General features: G+C 47.5%; 1 protein-coding gene and 1 pseudogene across 9 annotated transcripts in view; both read left to right on the top strand.

Annotated features, from left to right (window-relative positions):
* Positions 1 to 18,566, top strand: part of Duox (dual oxidase) — a 545,810-nt gene that overhangs the window by 318,533 nt on the left and 208,711 nt on the right. For all 9 annotated transcript variants that reach the window (XM_075889290.1, XM_037429312.2, XM_037429311.2 and 6 more), the window contains one exon: positions 12,326 to 12,504. In XM_075889290.1, coding sequence (XP_075745405.1) covers positions 12,326 to 12,504 — 179 coding nt within the window. The remainder of the gene's footprint in view (positions 1 to 12,325; positions 12,505 to 18,566) is intronic.
* On the top strand, positions 4,033 to 12,021 carry LOC142803781 (importin subunit alpha-4 pseudogene; annotated as a pseudogene).

Raw genomic sequence — 18,566 nt, 5'->3', positions numbered from 1 at the left:
AACGTGCCCGCAGCAGTACCAGCCTGCGTACGGCACTCGGCGCCGACAGCAATACCAGCTGTCTGTTCGGGCCCGGCGGCTTGACTGCCACGCTCCGCTTGGGAGCTCAGCTCGTTGAGCTCGTCAACGATGTGTTGACAAAACGGATCGTCTTGCTGTGCCTTGAGCAGCTCCTCTCTGCTGAAGACGATATCGGTGGACGTGACAGGGTCTACCAGGTATGCGTCCTCACCCGAGGCTGTCGACTCGAAGGTCACTTTGTCATCGGGGTTTGCGCCTTTCGACCTTTTGGAGCCAGAGGGCCCGGGTTCGACTTGATGCGATTGCTCTCGGGAGTGGCGGACACAAGTGTCGGATGCTGAAACGAGGGCACGCGACAAGGCGTCATCCACGACGTTCGAACTCCCTTTTCGGTAGCGCACAACAAAGTTGTACCGCTGCAAGGGCAATGCCCAGCGCGCGAGGCGGCCCGAGGGCTCGCGCAAGCACTTAAGCCAGGTGAGTGCCATGTGGTCCGTCTCCACCATGAATGGCACGCCGTCGACATAGCAGTCGAACTTCCAGAGAGCAAACACTATAGCGAGACATTCCCTTTCTGTGACGCTATAGTTACGCTCGGCGGCGTTAAGTGACCGGCTCGCAAAAGCGACTGGCCGGAGGACGCCGTCATGCTTCTGAAGCAGTACCGCGCCGAGACCCAGGTCGCTCCATCCGCTTGGACAACGAACTCCCTGTTCAGGTCGGGCAGCTTTAACTCGGCTGTGGCCACTAGAGCTTCCGAAAGCGCCTTGAAGGCTCACTCTCGTTTTGGCTCCCAGCTCCATAGTGCCGACTTCTTCAAGAGTGCAGTCAAGGGCGCTTGGAGGGACGCACAGCTTGGGATGAACTGTCGATAGTAGTTCACCATGCCGAAAAAGCGCCTCAAGCCTTGAATGTTTGCCGGTATCGGGTACTCTACAATCGCACATACCTTCTCCTCGCATGGCAGAACACGATCGCTCTGAATGGTAAAGCCTAAAAGTGAGATGCGAGTCAACTATTTGAGCTTTCTTCGGGTTCAAAGTCAACCCGGCGGCACGCAACCTCCCGAGGACATTCTCCAAGTGGTGAAGGTGTTCCTAGAACGTTCGAGAGAAAATGATGATGTCCTCGAGGTACGCTATGGCGTGTTGTCACTTCGCGTCCCCTAGAACGCGGTCTATCAATCTCTGAAATGTAGCTGCAGCTCCAGAACAGCCAAACGGCATGCGGGTAAACTCCTACTAATCTCTCTGAGAGGTGAACGCAGTTTTCTTTGCGTCAGCTTGCTCCATCTGAACCTGTAGGTAACCGCGGCTAGTATCCAAGGTGCTGAAGTAGCAAGCACCGCCTAGAGCAGCCACGATTGAGTCAACATTAGGCATAGGATAAGCATCCTTCCTTGTGACCTCCTTCAGCCAGCGGTAGTCCACACAGAACCGGTGAGAGTTGTCTCCTTTGGGGACTATTACCACTGGTGAACCCCAAGGACTGTTTGAGCATTTGACAACTGCGGTATCAATCAACTCATCCAGCGCCTGGTCAATTGCTTTCCTCTTTGCCGCGCTAACGGGGCGAGGATTGCATTTCCACGGTTGTGCGTCGCCTGTGTCAGTCCGGTGCCTCACGAGAGAAGTGCAACACAAGCGTTCTGTGAACGTGTCGCTGAAGCGTGTCAACAGCGACGACAGGCGTGCTTTCTCGCGTTTCGACAAGCTGTCCGGCAAAGGCGGCAGCGAGTTATTAGAGTTGCTGCTCAGCGTGGAGGTCACCGGCATAGCCGAGACCTTGTTCACCGCAGCAGCATTATGCTCGAGGGAAAGCTGTACGCACGGACCGTTTTCCGGCGCGGCGGCCAAAGGACCAGTCTTGGCATCAGAAGGGGAGACGCGGGCCGCGGGGTCAACGCTTGTTCTCCTTCCCTCCTTCTTCATCGTGGCATCCGGCCACTTACTGGTAGCGGAGACCACGAGAGGTGCAGCGAAAGGCCATAGGGCGCCGGAAGGGCCGTCCCTGTAGCCTCCGCTTGCGACTTCAATCACGATACCTGTGCGCGCGAGAAAGTCGCGATTGAGAATCACAGGCACGGAAAGACCAGGGAAATGCACAAAGTGCTGTCGGCGTGCGTGATTCTCCCAACGCACAACCAACCGCGCAGCGCCGCACGAGGTGGCGGTACCGCTGGCGAGGTAGAAGGCAGTGTCGGAAACTCGAATGCGGACAGAGCGGTCGCGCAAATGAGCCCTAACCTCTTCGCTGAACTGCGAGATCGAAGCCCCGCTATCCAGCAACGGCGCAAACTCTCGACCAGCGATCGTAAGGGCGATAAACGGCGCCGGCGTGGCTGGAATGTCATGTCCAGCGCGACACTCCATCGGTGCCAGAGGTTGTGTTACACTCCCGTGCTCTCTTACTGCTGCAGCCGCCGGCAAGGGGGAGCTCACCGTCGGCTCAACCCGTTTCCCGACGAGCGAGCAGGCCCTTGTGTCGGTTGGGGCACGTTGCACTCACGCGCGGTGTGACTACGCTCACGGCAACAAAAGCAGACCACGCCTTTTTCTTCAACAGGGGAGATTTTGGCGATCCTTTAGAGCTACGAGGTGTCCGTTCGCCAGCCGCAGTAGGGGCTCCGCGGTCGGATATCCCCTCGTGCACTGGAACACGGGGTTTCTGTTCTTGTTCACGCTGCCGGGCAACGGTGGCCGTCCGGGTGTACAAGTGCGGGTCCAGAGCGCGGTCCGACACATTGAGCGTGTCTCGGTCTCTCGTGGCAGAGGCTGCCTCATGGTTCGAGGAACCCCAGTGTGATGAGTCACGACCAGCCCACACGCAACAAGGCTCGAGAGACGCGGACGGCGGTGACGGCGAGCGATAGGCTCGCACTGCCAAAATGTCGCCCTGAATACGCTTCGCATCGGATGCCAGCTTGTTTAGGTCACTATAACGGGCGCTCCGAAGGTAAGCAGCGAAGGTTGGATGAGCCTGGCGTATGGCTCGCTTTACCTTCTCGGCGTCTGATGCCGTAGGATTGGCAAGGGGGTAGAGCTCCTGCAAAGCCCGAATGTACTCGAGAAGAGATTCGTCGGTATGCTGTGTGTGAAGCTCTAACTCGCGACGCATGTGGTGCTCGTATTCAGGAGGAATGAATTCGCTACGGAAGAGCGCCCTAAGCACCTCTTTCGAGCGAGCTTGGTGGCTGACGAGCCGGTACCACTTTGCCGCTTCGGCTGTCAGCGACACGGGCAAAACAGAGTCTAGCATAAGGCTGTCGCTCAGCCGCGTAGCCTGCTGATAGCGGTGCAGCGCCTCGAGGTACTCTGTGGCAGTGATGCGGTCCGAATAACCGCTGTACGTACTCAGGCAGAGGTATCCTTAAGCTACTCGGAACGCTTGGCTGAGGGGACTCAGGGTCTCCCTTTAAAGCGCAAGGCTGCGAACGCACCGCTTCCGACAGAACGTTTAGGAGCTGCGCCGCAGTTGCGTGCAGCAGTGATTGCTCCGAGGCGGGCGCGGCAGTAACAGGTGCGCGCACCAGTTCCCCAACATGCGCGTCCGACCAAAAAGGGCCAGTACACGGCATGGAGGAGGGTAGGGTTTGAGCTCTGACTGGTGCTTGAGGCCTCACGCGACTGGCAAACGGGTTGACAGCGGTGAATGGTGGCCCACGTCCATCGAAAGCATTGCCCACGCGAGTCTGTCCAGCGAGCGTCGGTGAACGCGGCGACGTTGTCGATTAAGGGAGCAGGCTCGCGAACGACATCGTCAACCCTTTGTGCTCGCGACCACGACGAGTCGGTAAGCGCGTTCCTGCCAACACCTGAGTGCCCCCGGTAGACCGGGTGCGGCGATTTGAGCTGTCAACGGTGCTGCTGACGACGAAAGGCCAGCGAGCAGAGACTGCGCCAGGGACGGGCCCGTAAGCGCGTGTGTCTTGAACAGCTGATACAGCCCGTTACTGGCTTGGCTAGGACTGTGGTCCTCGTTCAAGCGACTCGCATCACCGTTGGGGGCCCCGAAAAGGGATCTCTCCCGGTGAACAAAAGCAGAGGGTCACCGAGAGGGCCGTACCCCGTGCTGTTGCAGCCGTCCGCCTCGAACGAGATCAAGTCTGTCGCCTCAGGATCGAACAGGAACGAGCGCCTCGAAGGGGTCTGCTCTGAAGCCATGCCGAAACCAAGTTGGGTGCCAGTTATGTGAAGAAGGGTTTGCACTAGGCTTACCTGCTATGCGCAACCGTGTAGAGATGCGACGTTCTCCACTGTCGCTGCGTGCGAAGACGTTGCGGCCGGGTTCGTCGTTTTCTCTGGCACGATGCAGAAACCATGCATGAGGCAGAATCACGACAACGGGTTTATTAACCCAAGATGCAGCACAGTGCGGCACTCACGGGCTTGCAGGCCGTACAGGAGGGAACTCCACAAGACCGAGCAAGTACGCTTGCCTAGGGTGCTACGACTCCCGCATAAGGGCCGAAGTCGTACACACGAACGAGAAGCCGCCTGCTGAGCAGCACGTCAACCTCTCGTGGAGGCGTGAGAGCATCTGCCGCGACGAGCGAATCGTTGAGCGCAACATAGCTCGTAGGTGAGGAGGATATCACACGCGCCCAAAGGGAAATGGCGCTGCGTTGAGACGTAGGCCCGTGCAGTGTAGCGTGCCCGGACATGCCAGCGCAGGACGGAGCCGAGGCATGACTCTCCCAGACCAAGAGATGCCCTGGCAGCCATTTTAGGGAATGCCGATGATTATACGCGCCCGAGCTACGCGGTCGGCACGCGCGCGGCAGCTGGGTACGAGGCGCCTGGTAGGGGGGCGATCTCGATTCCCACAATACATAACAAACCCACATCGCTGCTTTCAATGCCAGAGGTATGGCCATGGCTCTAAAATCTAACGTGGCCGCCAGACTTGTGCACAATGTGGAGTCCTAGGCCACGTGTCTGAAAATTGCAAACAACCGCCCCACTGTGTAAACTGTGAAATAAACCATGCCGCATGTTCACGCTACAGCGCATACTAAAAAAAAGAAAAGATAATAACAATGAAGGTAAAAGAAAACATTACTTTCAAGGAAGCAAGAAAAAGGGTCTCGCCATTTTATGGCCCAACATATGCTGATGGGGCGCGTCAGGGGGCACCGCCGCACCAGCCCTCGCCACTCTCTCGGCCCGCACACACCAAGCCGGCGGTCGTGGCACCTGGCCCCAAGGCAGCTGTAGTCCTTCTCACGTCGGCGCTTGTCTCCTAAATCGAAAAGAACCAGCCTATTATAATCTCGCTAATAATACCTACTCCTCCATAGACCTAGCATAGTATATTCGTCCCTTGTGCCTGTACTCTAGTGGAAAGTCATCAGTAATCCCTACGGAAGTGACCACTTTCCCGTAGTTTTGAGCACAATCACAGCAACTGAGTGTCCACCACGAGTTCCCAAATGGCTCACAAACAGAGCCAACTGGGAACAGTTTTATACCATCGCTCGTTTAGGTTGGAATGATATATGTCCTTTGAGCATTGATGTTGCTGTCAACTACTTCACAGCGTTTCTGATTGATGCTGCAACAAAATGTATCCCACAAACAAATGGACAACCTGGAAAACGGCGTGTGCCGTGGTGGATATCTGAATGCCAAAATGCACGCAAGTAGCAAAACAAAGCATGAAGGTTGCTTCGGAACTCACCGACAGTGGAAAACCTTCAAATCTTTAAGAAAATGAAGTCTCAGGCCAGGTGAACGCGTCGGCAAGTCAGAAGAGAAAGTTGGCAAAAGTTTTTTATATACACAAGAGGCTAAAGTTTGGAACATCGTTGGTAGGGTCGCAGGAAGACAAGTACACACACTCCCACTCGTAAACACACAGGGTGACTCCTTGGAAGGTCAGGCGAACTTTTTCGGTGCACATTTCGAGTGGGTGTCCAGCTCGTTGCAGTGTACTGACGCTTTCCAAAAATACAGAACAAAAATAGAAAAGCAAAAACTCAAACACAAATGTACAAAATACAAGGCGTACAACCAAGCTTTCAGCTTACCTGAGCTCCAAACATCACTGAACTCTGCAGTGACTCTGCTCCAGATTCTGACTGTGTGACGTACGAAATGTTAAAAAACCTACCAGCCGAAACACGAAAAACCTTACTTTGTTTATACAATGCTATCTGGTTGTCTGGCACTATCCCTACCTCCTGGAAAGAGGCTATTATTATTCCCATTTTGAAAGAGGGCAAGGACCCTTCTTTAGCTTCAAGCTATAGACCTATTGCACTTACAAGCTGCTTGTGCAAAGTCTTCGAAAAAATGATAAACTGCCGACTTGTACATATCCTTGAAACAAACAATTTGCTCGACCCATTTCAGTGCGGGTTTCGAGAAGGTAGATCCGCCACTGACCACCTTGTTCGTATCGAGGCACAGATCAGAAACGCTTTCGTTCATAAGCAATACTTTCTTTCTGTGTTCCTTGATGTCGAAAAGGCTTACAACATGGCGCTTTGAAATATTAAGAAACCTGTCCCATCTTGGTGTGTGCGGAAGAATGTTTAACATAATCGAAATTAACTTGTCAAATCGGACATTCAGAGTTCGAGTAGGCAGCATTCTTTCCCAAACATTTGTCCAAGAAACAGAGGTGCCGCTAGGTGATGTACTTAGTTGCACACCTTTTTTCATCAGAGTGAATTCTTTGCGCTTGTCTATCGCTCGCAATATGTTTTATTGTACATATGTCGATGACGCCCAGCTTGGTTTTAGATCTTGCAGTCTGGCCCTGTGTAAGTGCCAGGTTCAGCTTTGTTTGAACAAAGTCTCCAATCGGGCTGAAGAAAACGGGTTCCGGTTGAATGCACAGAAAAGCACGTGTGTCTTGTTTTCCAGGAAGAGAGGCCTTAATTCCGAACCTGATATTCAACCGCATGGGCAATGCCTTTCTGTTAACACCGAACACAAATTCTTAGGTCTCATCTTAGACACCAAGCTAACCTTCATACCACACATTAAGTATTTAAAAAACAAGTGCATAAAAGCCGTGAACGTTCTGAAAGTGTTGTCACCACTACGTGAGGAAGTGACAAGAAGTGTCTAATGACTTTGTATAAAAGCGTTGTACGTACCCACTTAGACTATGGGGCAATAGCATACCAGTCTGCAACACCTACTGCCCTTGAAATTCTTGACCCTGTTCATCATCTAGGCTTCCGTCTCTCCATGGGCGCTTTTCGCACTAACCTCGTCGAAAGCCTCTACGTGGAATCAAACAAATGGTCGCTCCACCTAGAGAGATGTTACATGTTTTTAAAATGTTATCATAATGTAAATGCAGACAAGAATCACCCATCACATTCCACAACTATAATGACATGTCAAGCCTTGCTGTGTTTGAAAAACAGCCTTCTATGAGACAGCCCTACTCACTCCATGTGAGGGGCCTAGCGAAGGAAACCGGTGTGCCACTTGAACACCGTTTGATGGCTCCCGCAGTGTACCTGCCACCATGGCAATGGCAGGCAATAGATTCCGACGTGTCTTTCTTGGAGGTTACGAAGCATGCACCAATCGCACACATTCAGACATACTTCCTAGAACTACAACATAAATACACATGTCCAGAGTTGTTCGCGGATGCTTCCAAGTCTGACACTTCTGTCTCGTATGCAGCCGTCGGTCCATCCTTTTCAGAAGCCGGCGTTCTGCACTCTGACTCAAGCATTTTCGCCGGCGAAGCTTATGCAATACTCGCGGCCGTCAAACACATTAAACAAATAAAACTACAGAAGGCAATAATATATAAAGATTCCCTCAGCGTAGTAAAAGCTCTGAAAACTCCTAAAAACACAAGAACCCTGTCCTTGTCTCGCTCTATTCGTTCTTATGCACAGTCTTCTCATCTAAGCAGCATGTTGTAGTCTGCTGGGTGCCAGGACACTGCGAAATTCAAGGCAACGTTCTGGTGGACCAGCTAGCTAGATCTGCCAACAAAACCGCTTCTAATACATCGATACCAGTTCCTGCACTCGACTTGAAACCTTTTTTAAAACGAAAGCTCAGAGGCCATTTTCAACCACAAGTTGTGAAAATGAATTCACAGGTTCTTGCTATAGCGGGTCTTGTCATGTGGTGGTATTAGTAAATAAAATTCAAGCAATTTTGTTCCATCCCAGAAGTCAGCCAATTCCAAATGCACGATTGTAACCACAATATTGACAAGTCTGATTTGTTGCTTTTTGCGTCACCAGCCGAAAAGAAAACCAAGAACGCATGCCTTTTACGGTGAAGTTTGCGCATCGCAGCTTGCAGCACACGCGATTTCTGTTCTATTATTCATGCATTATTGAATTTGGAAGGTTCCACAGCCTTGCACCAACAAAATGTATCGTACTGTTCCCAGTTGTGCAAGAGCTTGTAGGACACGACGACAACATAGCACAGTTCTCATGTTGTCGCCAGGCAAGTTTTCGTTCTGGTACCACGTCACGGCTTTCGCCGGTTGTCGTGTGGCAGCACCACTGTAGCTGAAATACGCGAATACACCACTATTTCGTGTGATGATTGTGGGGCCTCATATGTGGGAAATACTAGCAATTTTCTAACAAGTTGGACCGACAAAAAAGTGCACTGACCGAGCATAGCGAGGTCAGCGATTATCGCATCGCCTTGAACAACTTTCGTGCCATTGACTTCGAGGTCTATTTCCACATGCGGCTTTTTGAGGAGTCTTGGTATATTCAGGCAACACCTTGAAACGTGAACCAGTCAGCAGCTGCGTTCCCGATTGTGTTACAACGGACTATGTCATGTTGGTGAAAACAAACGGCAGCCCCTGATTTGTGGAGGCGTTATAAACTCTGTGGCTGCCTGGTGCTCTTCAGTTACCCCTAAAAAAGGGTCAGAGTTGGGCCCCGAATGTCAAGATTTTTCATGTTAAAGTAAAATTAGGTTATTCCTTTGAATTGCATGGGTTGGTTGGTGTTTTTTTTTTCGATGTTCAACACTTAGCGCCAAGAAAATATCACAAAAATGCAAAACTGAGAGAACAGTTTGGTTTATGCGTACATGCAGATTTGCAAAAGTATTTTCTAATTTGTTGGCATGTGAAAGTATTTAGGGTAAACCATTCCTAATCTAATTTATTTAGCAACGAAGTTAAGCTACGTCTCAGTTACTGCATGAGATAATTTGCCACCTATATGGTACAGACTACATGTTTTGGCTACGAGTGCGGGAGTCACGTTTGTTGCGTGGTCAGAAGAGGCAGCAATCAAGACTAAACTTTGTAAGCATGTGAAGTTGTGCGGAAAAGCAAAGTACAAGCAATACGCCCTGGAAAGTGATAGTGGTGATCACCGCGTCGGCTGTCGGTAATACTCATCAGCCATTCAACTTTCAAAACTTATTGCTGTGCTGTGTAAGCTCTCAATTAAGCTTGGCTATTCGCGTCTTGCGCATAATCTTAACAGGATGATCTCAAGCAGTCGCGAATGTTGCTGATCATTGCTGCATGGCCTGCATCGAGGGTTTCTAAAGTTTCTTTCAGAGTGAATCACAAACAGAAATAAAGCAATAAACGCGTGTGACAATGCCTTTCTTCCAAGAATCGCTGAGATGCTTAAAATAGAACGTAGAAGTGAAGCTGCATGCCATATGAAAGAACAACAATAAAGCAAGGAAAAACTCACTTTCTCGAGTTCTATGATGCATGTTGAAAATTACGTAGAAGACAAGGAGTGGTGATATCATCATTAAGATCAAAGCAGTGTTCGGAATAAAGAAGAGGTGGATGGGTGGGCTTCCCCATGGGCACGGCGGCTTCTCAACATTTTGGTGCCGAAACCCGGGAAGAAGGACTTTCGGAGGTGAGACGGAGCGGACTTCACTAATTTCGACCGCCATCGTAGCCTCAAGGATTTTTGTGAAGTTGCCGTTGCTAAAGGTGATGTGCGAGATCACCGCTGTGACCTGTGAGCACGACTCCGGTTGCAACTAAAACTACTAGGAGCACCCATGGAGTGACTTGAGTGCAGGCACTATTTGGAGGTTCGCGAGACGGTAGCCCTCACGTCTACTTTCGCTCCGTCCTGACTCGCCCTTCACGACGATGGCCTGATATGCACAAGATCATGAAGAACGATCATTTACATGGAGAGCTTGCTCGGGTTGACGTGAAAGGCCTTAACTGATGATAGCGTGAATCAGTGAAATGATGTCCTCTAAAACGAGGTTCTTACTATGCGACTTCAAGCAGAGGTGCGAAGGCGTTGAAATGAGGTGACAGTCGAGTTGAGGAAGAACAAGAGGGATGAGTCACTGCTCAAGAGACGCAGTGTGCCCCAGGTCGACTCCACGGATTATGAAGAGATTGACAGGGGCCACCCAGATCTCCAGGTTATTGTGGCAAATGCAAGCAGTGGGGATCCCAATGTCCAACTCAGTGCAGTCCAGTCAGCCAAAAGGCTACTCTCGAGTGATCGTGATCCGCCATGGACGATCTTATCAACTCTAGAATCTTTCCTATATTAGTTCAAGCTTTGCGATGGCATGACAACCCTTCCTTACAATTCGAAGCAGCTTGGGCACTGACAAACATTGCATCAGGAACATCACAACAAACGCAAGCAGTTGTGAACGCAGATGCAGTACCATTTTTCTTTGACTTGTTGAGGTCACCACACCAAAATGTCTGCGAACAAGCTGTTTGGGCATTGAGTAACATAATTGGAGACGAGCCGCAGCTTTGAGACTACGTTATTAAACTTGGTGTGGTGCAGCCACTACTGTCATTCATCAAGCCTTCCATGCCACTAACATTCTTGCGTGATGTTACCTGGGTCATTGTTAACCTTTGTCGAAATAAAGACCCTCCACCAATGCTGGAAACCATCAGAGAAATCCTGCCTTCCTTATGTCTCCTCATTCACCACACGAACAACAACATTCTGGTGGACACAGTGTGGTCTATTTCCTACTTAACGGATGGCGGCAATGAGCAGATACAGTGGGTGATTGACTCAGGTGTGATGCCCCTGCTGGTGCCTTTACGTAGCCACAAGAAGGTGAAAATGTAGACTGCTGCATTGAAATTACTGTGATGCGCAGGTGCACTTACTGTGCGCAGGTGCACTTACAAGGTAATTCGTGGCTACTTGTTGCTGGGCATTGATGTAGGAATCATAAAACAACTTCCGCTTGCAAGTGTATTCTCAGGCAACCCATTCTTAAATGTTGTGTAAAAAAAATTCGGCAGATCCCACGCACCTGAGAATCAACGTTTTGCGAAGCATGCAGAGTGAAGGCGACTGTGTTGCAATATTTTTGTTGGGTGACTTGTCATGAAATGATGCTAAATATATGTACAAATGTTACACGCACAGACATATGTTTACATAACCAGTTGTTTGCACTTGCCCAACGGAACATGTGTATTAGAAACACCAGAAGCTGATATGAAGCACTGATGCTCGCGATGATGCTGGCCCTGGACTCTGCTACATAAATCAACTTCAGCGCATGGCAACTAATCACAAACCCAATGTGACAGCTGTATCGAGGGAGTACATATGTAATGTTTATAAAATTGAATAGGCAGCACTGCAAGTACTATTGACGTTTCACGAAGATTGGCATCTATTTGAAAAGTATTTGCAAGACCTGGCGTGACTCTGTGGTAAAATGCTTCATTGCCACGCAGAATGCTTGGGTTCAATTCCAGCTGGGACCCTGGCACTTATTCTTTGCATTCAGTGGGTCGACGCTACCGATGTCGGGTATTTCTTGATGCTTACACGTTAAAATTGCCCATGTGTGTTCTCGTCCTTCCTGGGTAGATACTAAGTGCCAACTACCTGTGGCATATACCCGCATACCAGCGGCACATATCTGCTCCTGAGTATGTGCCACTGTCTGGCGGGAAGTGTTTGATGACGTGCGCGACGGCATTGTAATATTATTCATGTCTTGACCAGCGCGTCATATTCGTCAAATCATCTTACCCTCCCATGCTAATTTTGGTTCACGTCACATTAAGGGGGTGACCACGAGAGTGCCCAAATGTAAGCGGCTAGACAGACAGACAGACAGACAGACGGACAGACAGAACAACAGACAGACAGACAGACACGCTCAAGGTCGCTGAAGTTCGCTAAGCGATGCTTCGCATTTAAAACATGTTTAGGCTTCTGCTAAATTTCTTTGTGGTGCATAACAATGGCTGCAAAGAAAAGCTTAGTTCGTGTAGTTGCTTATCAAAATATTTTTTTTTAAAAGTGTTAGTCATTAACGAACCCTGTAAATCTGTGTTCCCAACGGCTTTCTTGCAGCTTTTTGACAAGATGCGAAAATTGTACCATGACCAAGTGGACAACGTGGATCTTTTCGTGGGTGGCATGCTGGAGTCTGACGAAGGCCGCCCGGGTCCGCTCTTTCGAAAAATCATACGAGAGCAGTTTGAACGTCTCCGGGATGCCGACCGTTTCTGGTTCGAGAACCGACAAAATGGGTGCGTTAAGTTTGCCTTTTTTGCACTGGGCAGCAAGAGTGGCTTAGGCTCGTTGCTTATCCTGGGAAGGGATGTGATTAAAGAGAAAACGATGCGCTTGCAAACCAGATTACGTTCAACTGGTCAATGCTGTTCACTTCAGGTAGTTGCCGAACACAATAACCCTGTCCAACACTTCAGACAGGCCCACAATGTGTTAAGTTTTTTGTTACTACTAGACTACAAGGCCAGATTTCACTCAGTTGTGTAAAATAGCTCCTAATGGCTATGGACAAGCTATACCCTAAACTATTGGCGTTTCATCAACCACAATGAGCATTACGTATACAAATAAACTACTTCGTTATGGTTATTTTGTTTTACAAAGAAATATATGATTTTTTGTAGTATACTTCTACATTTATTGCTGCTTCGTGCTTAACTTTTAAGTTGTCTCGCCTGACAATAAGGAGGCCAAATCAAGAATTTCTAGTGCTGCAGATGAATGTAGGATTTTCTTATGAAGCACCATGTCCAAGGATTGCGAGATCTTGGTTCTGTTTCTTTACCACTGCAAGATCTCGTGTTTTAGAATTTATCGAAGTTACTTTCTAAGGATACAATTAACGTGAACTTGATAGACCACAAGTAAGTCTTTGGGCCTAACAGACCAATTGGTAAACCTTGTACTCTATTAAGCATCCGATTGATTGATATCTGGGGTTTAACGTCCCAAAACCACCATATGATTATGAGAGACGCCGTAGTGGAGGGCTCCGGAAATTTCGACCACCTGTGGTTCTTGAACATGCTCTCAAATCTGAGCACACGGGCCTACAGCATTTCTGCCTCCATCGAAAATGCAGCTGCCACAGCTGGGATTCGATCCTGCGACCTCTATTAAGCATTCATGGTACAGGAAATTAACTATTTTCTTCGTAAAGCACAACATCGGGCATTTCACTAAGCCGCGAAGCTCTGTGTTCTGACTGAAAGTACGAAAATCATTAGAAAACTGTGAGGGGAAAAGTGAGCAAAACGGAACTAAAACAGACGACACAGCGTATCATGTACAAACACAGCATATCATGTACTGATGTAGCAACGAAGGAGGCACACTATCATGCTCCAACTTGCCCTTCAGGACACTTTTTTGCAATCATCAGAAAAGTTGCTCTGAAAAGTAAATAGCATGCATACAATACTTACGCAGCTTGTGCTTCCATAAATGTAACTGAAGCATGAGGGACAGCTATTTAAAAATTATAAAGTGACTTCCCGTAACACACTAGGTGAACGGCGGTCAAAGTACAAGAGAAGCTCAGGGCTGTTCACAGAAACATAACGAGTAGCATCTTGGTTCTATTTTACGGTTAATCAAATCTGTGATGCGTGTGTTCTTGCATACATTGATTTTTTAACAACTGGTCCAGCTTGCTTGCTATCTTCTCCAAAAGATTGGTACGCCACTCCAAAACAAGATTTTGGCTCCTTGAGGAGCTTCACCGAAGTGGGGACGGTCGATCACATCACGACCCTCATGCAGTTAAATCCTGAAACAGCACCAAGAACTACAGTACAATAAGTACCACAAGTACTGTACTGAATTACAACATACTCTATTGCAATGGCCAGGTGTCATATATAAGTATAGTGAAATAATTTCATACATGAGTATAGCGATGGCTGGTGGAAGGTGACTCTTGCATGTTTCGAACATCTCTTCACAAATAATGCGCATGATTGCCTTCAGTGCTGACCACGAAGTTGTCGCGATGACTGTTGAACATAAATATGAATCGACTAGCCGGTAGCTGGATAGGTCAACGGCACTAATAGCGAGTTTGGTCTTGGCATAGTATCTATAGAAATAGCTGCGAACAATGCTCTCTCTGACGTGTCTTCATTTGGCTTCTGTTACAGGGAACCTCACGTGTTCAGCAACCACGTAACCATGTCCTAATCTATGCTCAAAATGTCTAGAGTAGATCGCCATTGACAATGAAAACCATCGTGAGAGTGCAACAAAACACAATACACAAGAAGAAACAGACAAGGACAGGCATACACTACCAACTTCAGTTCGTAGCGTGCGCCTGTCCTCGTCTGTTTTTTCTCGTGTGTCATTGTAGCCATTGATGAATATAGGAGCCTTCTGTGTTGAGGCTGCTATGTAACATTTGTTGTCGGAGCTTTTGTCACCGATGGCATTTTCAAGTACCATATTTACGCACGTAATGAACCCACTTTTTTCAGGAAAGTTCACGCCACTTTAGGGGGAGGGTTCATTATGCGTAAGAAAAAAGTCACGGCAGTTACAACAGCAAGAATCTCGGGTGACGACTTTGCTTGTTTGGGCCTGTGAAATGCGCGACAAATCTTTTTTGTAGCCCAAAGCTCTTTTGTTTCTGCTCCTAACAAAACCGCCCGGATCAATGCCGAAGTGTCGTTTAGCCACTCGGTTCCAATGCTCCAGCGCATGCTATTTGTAACCAGCCGTGCAGCTAGTGCACCGGCCAGAGGCGCCCTGCTCAGGAGGTGTCCCAACTGAGTTTAGAACGACAAACCCTACAACAAAAAAGTCAGTTTTGCCGCAAGGGTGAAGCAATGAATGTGATAGCAACAGCTTAGAATGTAACTCTGAGAACGGCTAGCAGATTGAAATGTGCAGCACGCTGTTCACGCACACATGACGCACGAAAACAACACACACAGGAGGAGAGCGAACAAACAATATTTACCGCTCGACACGTAAAGCACTGTGTAAACAAAAACAAAGCACTAAATGTAATCACAGGTACAGATGAGTGCAAACAAGTGTCCGGGTTATTTTTTCTCTGTGTTTGAAAAGCACGCTCTTTTCGCAAGCTCTCCAGTGAGCAAAGTGATCTTTGTGTGCCCGGCAACTAAACGTAATCTCTGCGATCAAAGCCGAAGGCGCTCGGTTCTTCAGTAACAGAAGTGTAACAGAAGGTCAGTAACAGAAGTGCTTTTGTTGCTAAGAAATTGAGTAATTATTTTTTAGTTCAGCTACCGAGCCCACGGTGCTGCGTTGTGATTATAGTATAACCTCGTTACAACGGACTCGGGTTCAACGGACATTCGGATACTACGTACCGATTCGCGGCGTTATGCTGATCTCCCTATCTTTTCCATTGATTGAGCTTCGTTTACAACGGACTCGGGTACAACGGACATTCGGATATAATTGACTAAATTGTGACGCCAGCAAGGTGGTCAGGCCTCCTTTACAGCGGACTTTTCTATCACAAACATCCGAGATTCAATTGTTTCCGATTTCAGGCATCGCTAGGCATAGTTGTGGCATGGGAAAAGCACGCCGGCGGTGTCAACACAAGCGGCGGCCATTTCAGGGAGGGCGCGCTTGGCTTGGATTGATCTGGCTGCCGGGGCTGACTTCGACTTCTGTTACATTTAGCGAGCCATAATTTGCAATGATTGCAATGTTGTCAAAATAACATAAAGATAAAAGATAAAAAAATCTTAGTTAGACTCGTAACGGACAATAGTGACCACTTGCATAAAACTGTTAAACAGACTCATTACGTTATAACAGACTCATTACGTGTTTACGTAAATGTCTGTTGTAACAGTACATGGATTGTACAGACTCCTCTTACAACAGACCAAATCCTCTTCACTATGAAGGTCTGTTGTAACGAGGTTATACTGTATTGTTGAGTGTACTCAGGTCATACGCTCTTTTTTGCTTTTGGCGGGGTATGTCGAAACTAACCATGAGCCTCCCACTGGTGAAGAGTTGCTTACTGAATTGCAAAAGCTATTCGCTGGACAGAATAAGCTTATTTCCCACATGCAGGAAATTAAAAACCTACTAAAAACGACGGACGTAACGATAACAGATTTGTGCAAACGCATCAGTGACCTTGAAAAACATTGCACTGCCCTTTCATTCATGCACACAGAGCTGGTTGACCTAAAGACACTCACAAACGCAATGACTGACAAGGTCTGTAATCTCGAATCCCATGTAGACGACAGTGAGAACCGTTCGAGACGAAACAATCTTATATTTTTTATGGCATTCCGGATACTACTAAAACTGAAACGTATTCGGACTCAGAAGACATAATCGTCCGTCACTGCTGTGACACACTTCAACTAACAATTCCTCCTTCAGAAATTGAGCGTGCGCACTGCCTCGGGCGCTTCTCAGAAAACCACATTCGACCCATAATTGTAAAGTGTCAATCATTCAAGACAAAAGAATTTATCCGTTCCAACGGCCACAAATTCAAGGATACAGGCTTCAGCGTGGGCGAGGACTTCTCCCCTGCCGTACGTCATGCCCGCAAACATCTAATTGCTTTTGCAAGAACTAAGTCAATAGCTTTCACTGTGCCCTTCAAAACCCTTTCTCGGAACTAAACACTACGTCTTTGACGAGACATCGCACTCTGTGAAAGAATTAAAATAGCTTAAAAATAGCTTAAAAGAATTAAAATAGGTTGGCTTTAGTCCTTGACCAAAGCCAACCTCTCCCCAAATTGTCCCCAAATCAGCTTTTTCGTTTTCCGTGATCTTTACTAACATTATAAGTATCATTTAGAAGTGCGAACATATTTCGAATCTGGCTTTGTCATCCAACAGCGACTTTCTTATATTAACCGAAACATGGTTAAATGACAGCATCTCTGATCTAGAGGTCTCGGCCGATTTGCCTAATTTTCAACTATTTCGGAAGGATCGAAAAGATAAGAAGGTAGGAGGAGTTCTTATTGCCATAAACCAAAAAATATGCTGCTCGTTAGTTAACCTGTCATCTGACCTTGAAATAATTTGGATTTTTTGTTCTGCTAAGCCCTAGTCAGTATTACTTGTCATCTGCTACAGGCCCTCGAATAGCTGTCCTGACTTTTGTACTAACCTTAACGACGTCTTAAACAAAGTTACAAAAAAGTATCCCAACGCCCGCAGAGTTTTGTTCGGTGGTTTTAATTTTTCGGGTATTAACTGGATTTACCAAACCATGCCATCACAGGCACAAGGCGAAGCCGGAGCTTTCCTGGACATTTGTTTAAATTTAAATTTTTTACACATGGTAATTGCACCAACACGCGTAACACAAGAGTGTGAAAATATTTTGGACCTAATACTAACCAGTCATCCAGTGATTATGGTCTCGATTACTTATCTCCCCGAAATAAGTGACCATACGGTCATCCATTCGGAATTTGCATTTAAACGTTAATTCATCAAAACACCCAAAAAACCATTCGGATGTACGACAAGGGGAATTATGAAGCAATAAATTTGGCGCTCAACACATTTTTATCCAGTTTAGAAACTACTTTTTTTTTCCCGGTCCGTCGAAGAAAACTGGACACTGTTTAAGGACAAGGTCAATGAATTGACTGACAGGTTTATTTCGAAATCCCACTTCCGTGCAAACTGCCAAACGCCATGGTTCTCTAAAACTCTGAAAAGATTAGAAAACAAGAAAAAATGCCTGTTTAGATTAGCAAAAAGACTAAAAGACCTGCAAAAGTGGCAGAAATACTACGCAGCTGCAAAAGCTTATTTATGCGCAGTTCAAGATGTAAAGAATTTTTTTTTTCAATGTTGACTTACCAAGCATGCTGAATTACAACCAAAAAAAAATTGGCAGGTTTTGAACCCCCCCCGCATACTGCCCCGATCACTCTTACCAGTGAATCGGGTCACGTATTCACTGATGATCACTGCGCTAACATCTTCAACACCGCTTTCTCATCCGTGTTTACCAAAGAAAGTAACGTGTCATTTACAATACCACCCACTATTATAGAATGTGCTATGCCACCGGTATCGTTCACTGCTAATGGAATTATGTGCTTAATCGACAAATTAAAACTTTCCTCCATATTGACGAAATCAACTCCGAATTCCTTAAAAATACAAAATATATTTGTGCATCTTTTCTATGCTTGCTCTTCTCACAGTCACTTTTAACAGAATGTCTACCAGATGACTGAAAAAACGGGAAGGTCGTTCCAATTTTCAAATCAGGTAACAAAAACTCGCCATTAAACTATCGTCCCATATCTTTAACCAGCGTGCCC

The sequence above is a fragment of the Rhipicephalus microplus genome, chromosome 1 (genome assembly GCF_043290135.1).
Source record: "Rhipicephalus microplus isolate Deutch F79 chromosome 1, USDA_Rmic, whole genome shotgun sequence".
Taxonomy (NCBI): Eukaryota; Metazoa; Arthropoda; class Arachnida; order Ixodida; family Ixodidae; genus Rhipicephalus; species Rhipicephalus microplus.
The sequence above is the reverse complement of the archived record's forward strand: the minus strand, read 5'-3'. Positions and strand labels throughout refer to the sequence as shown.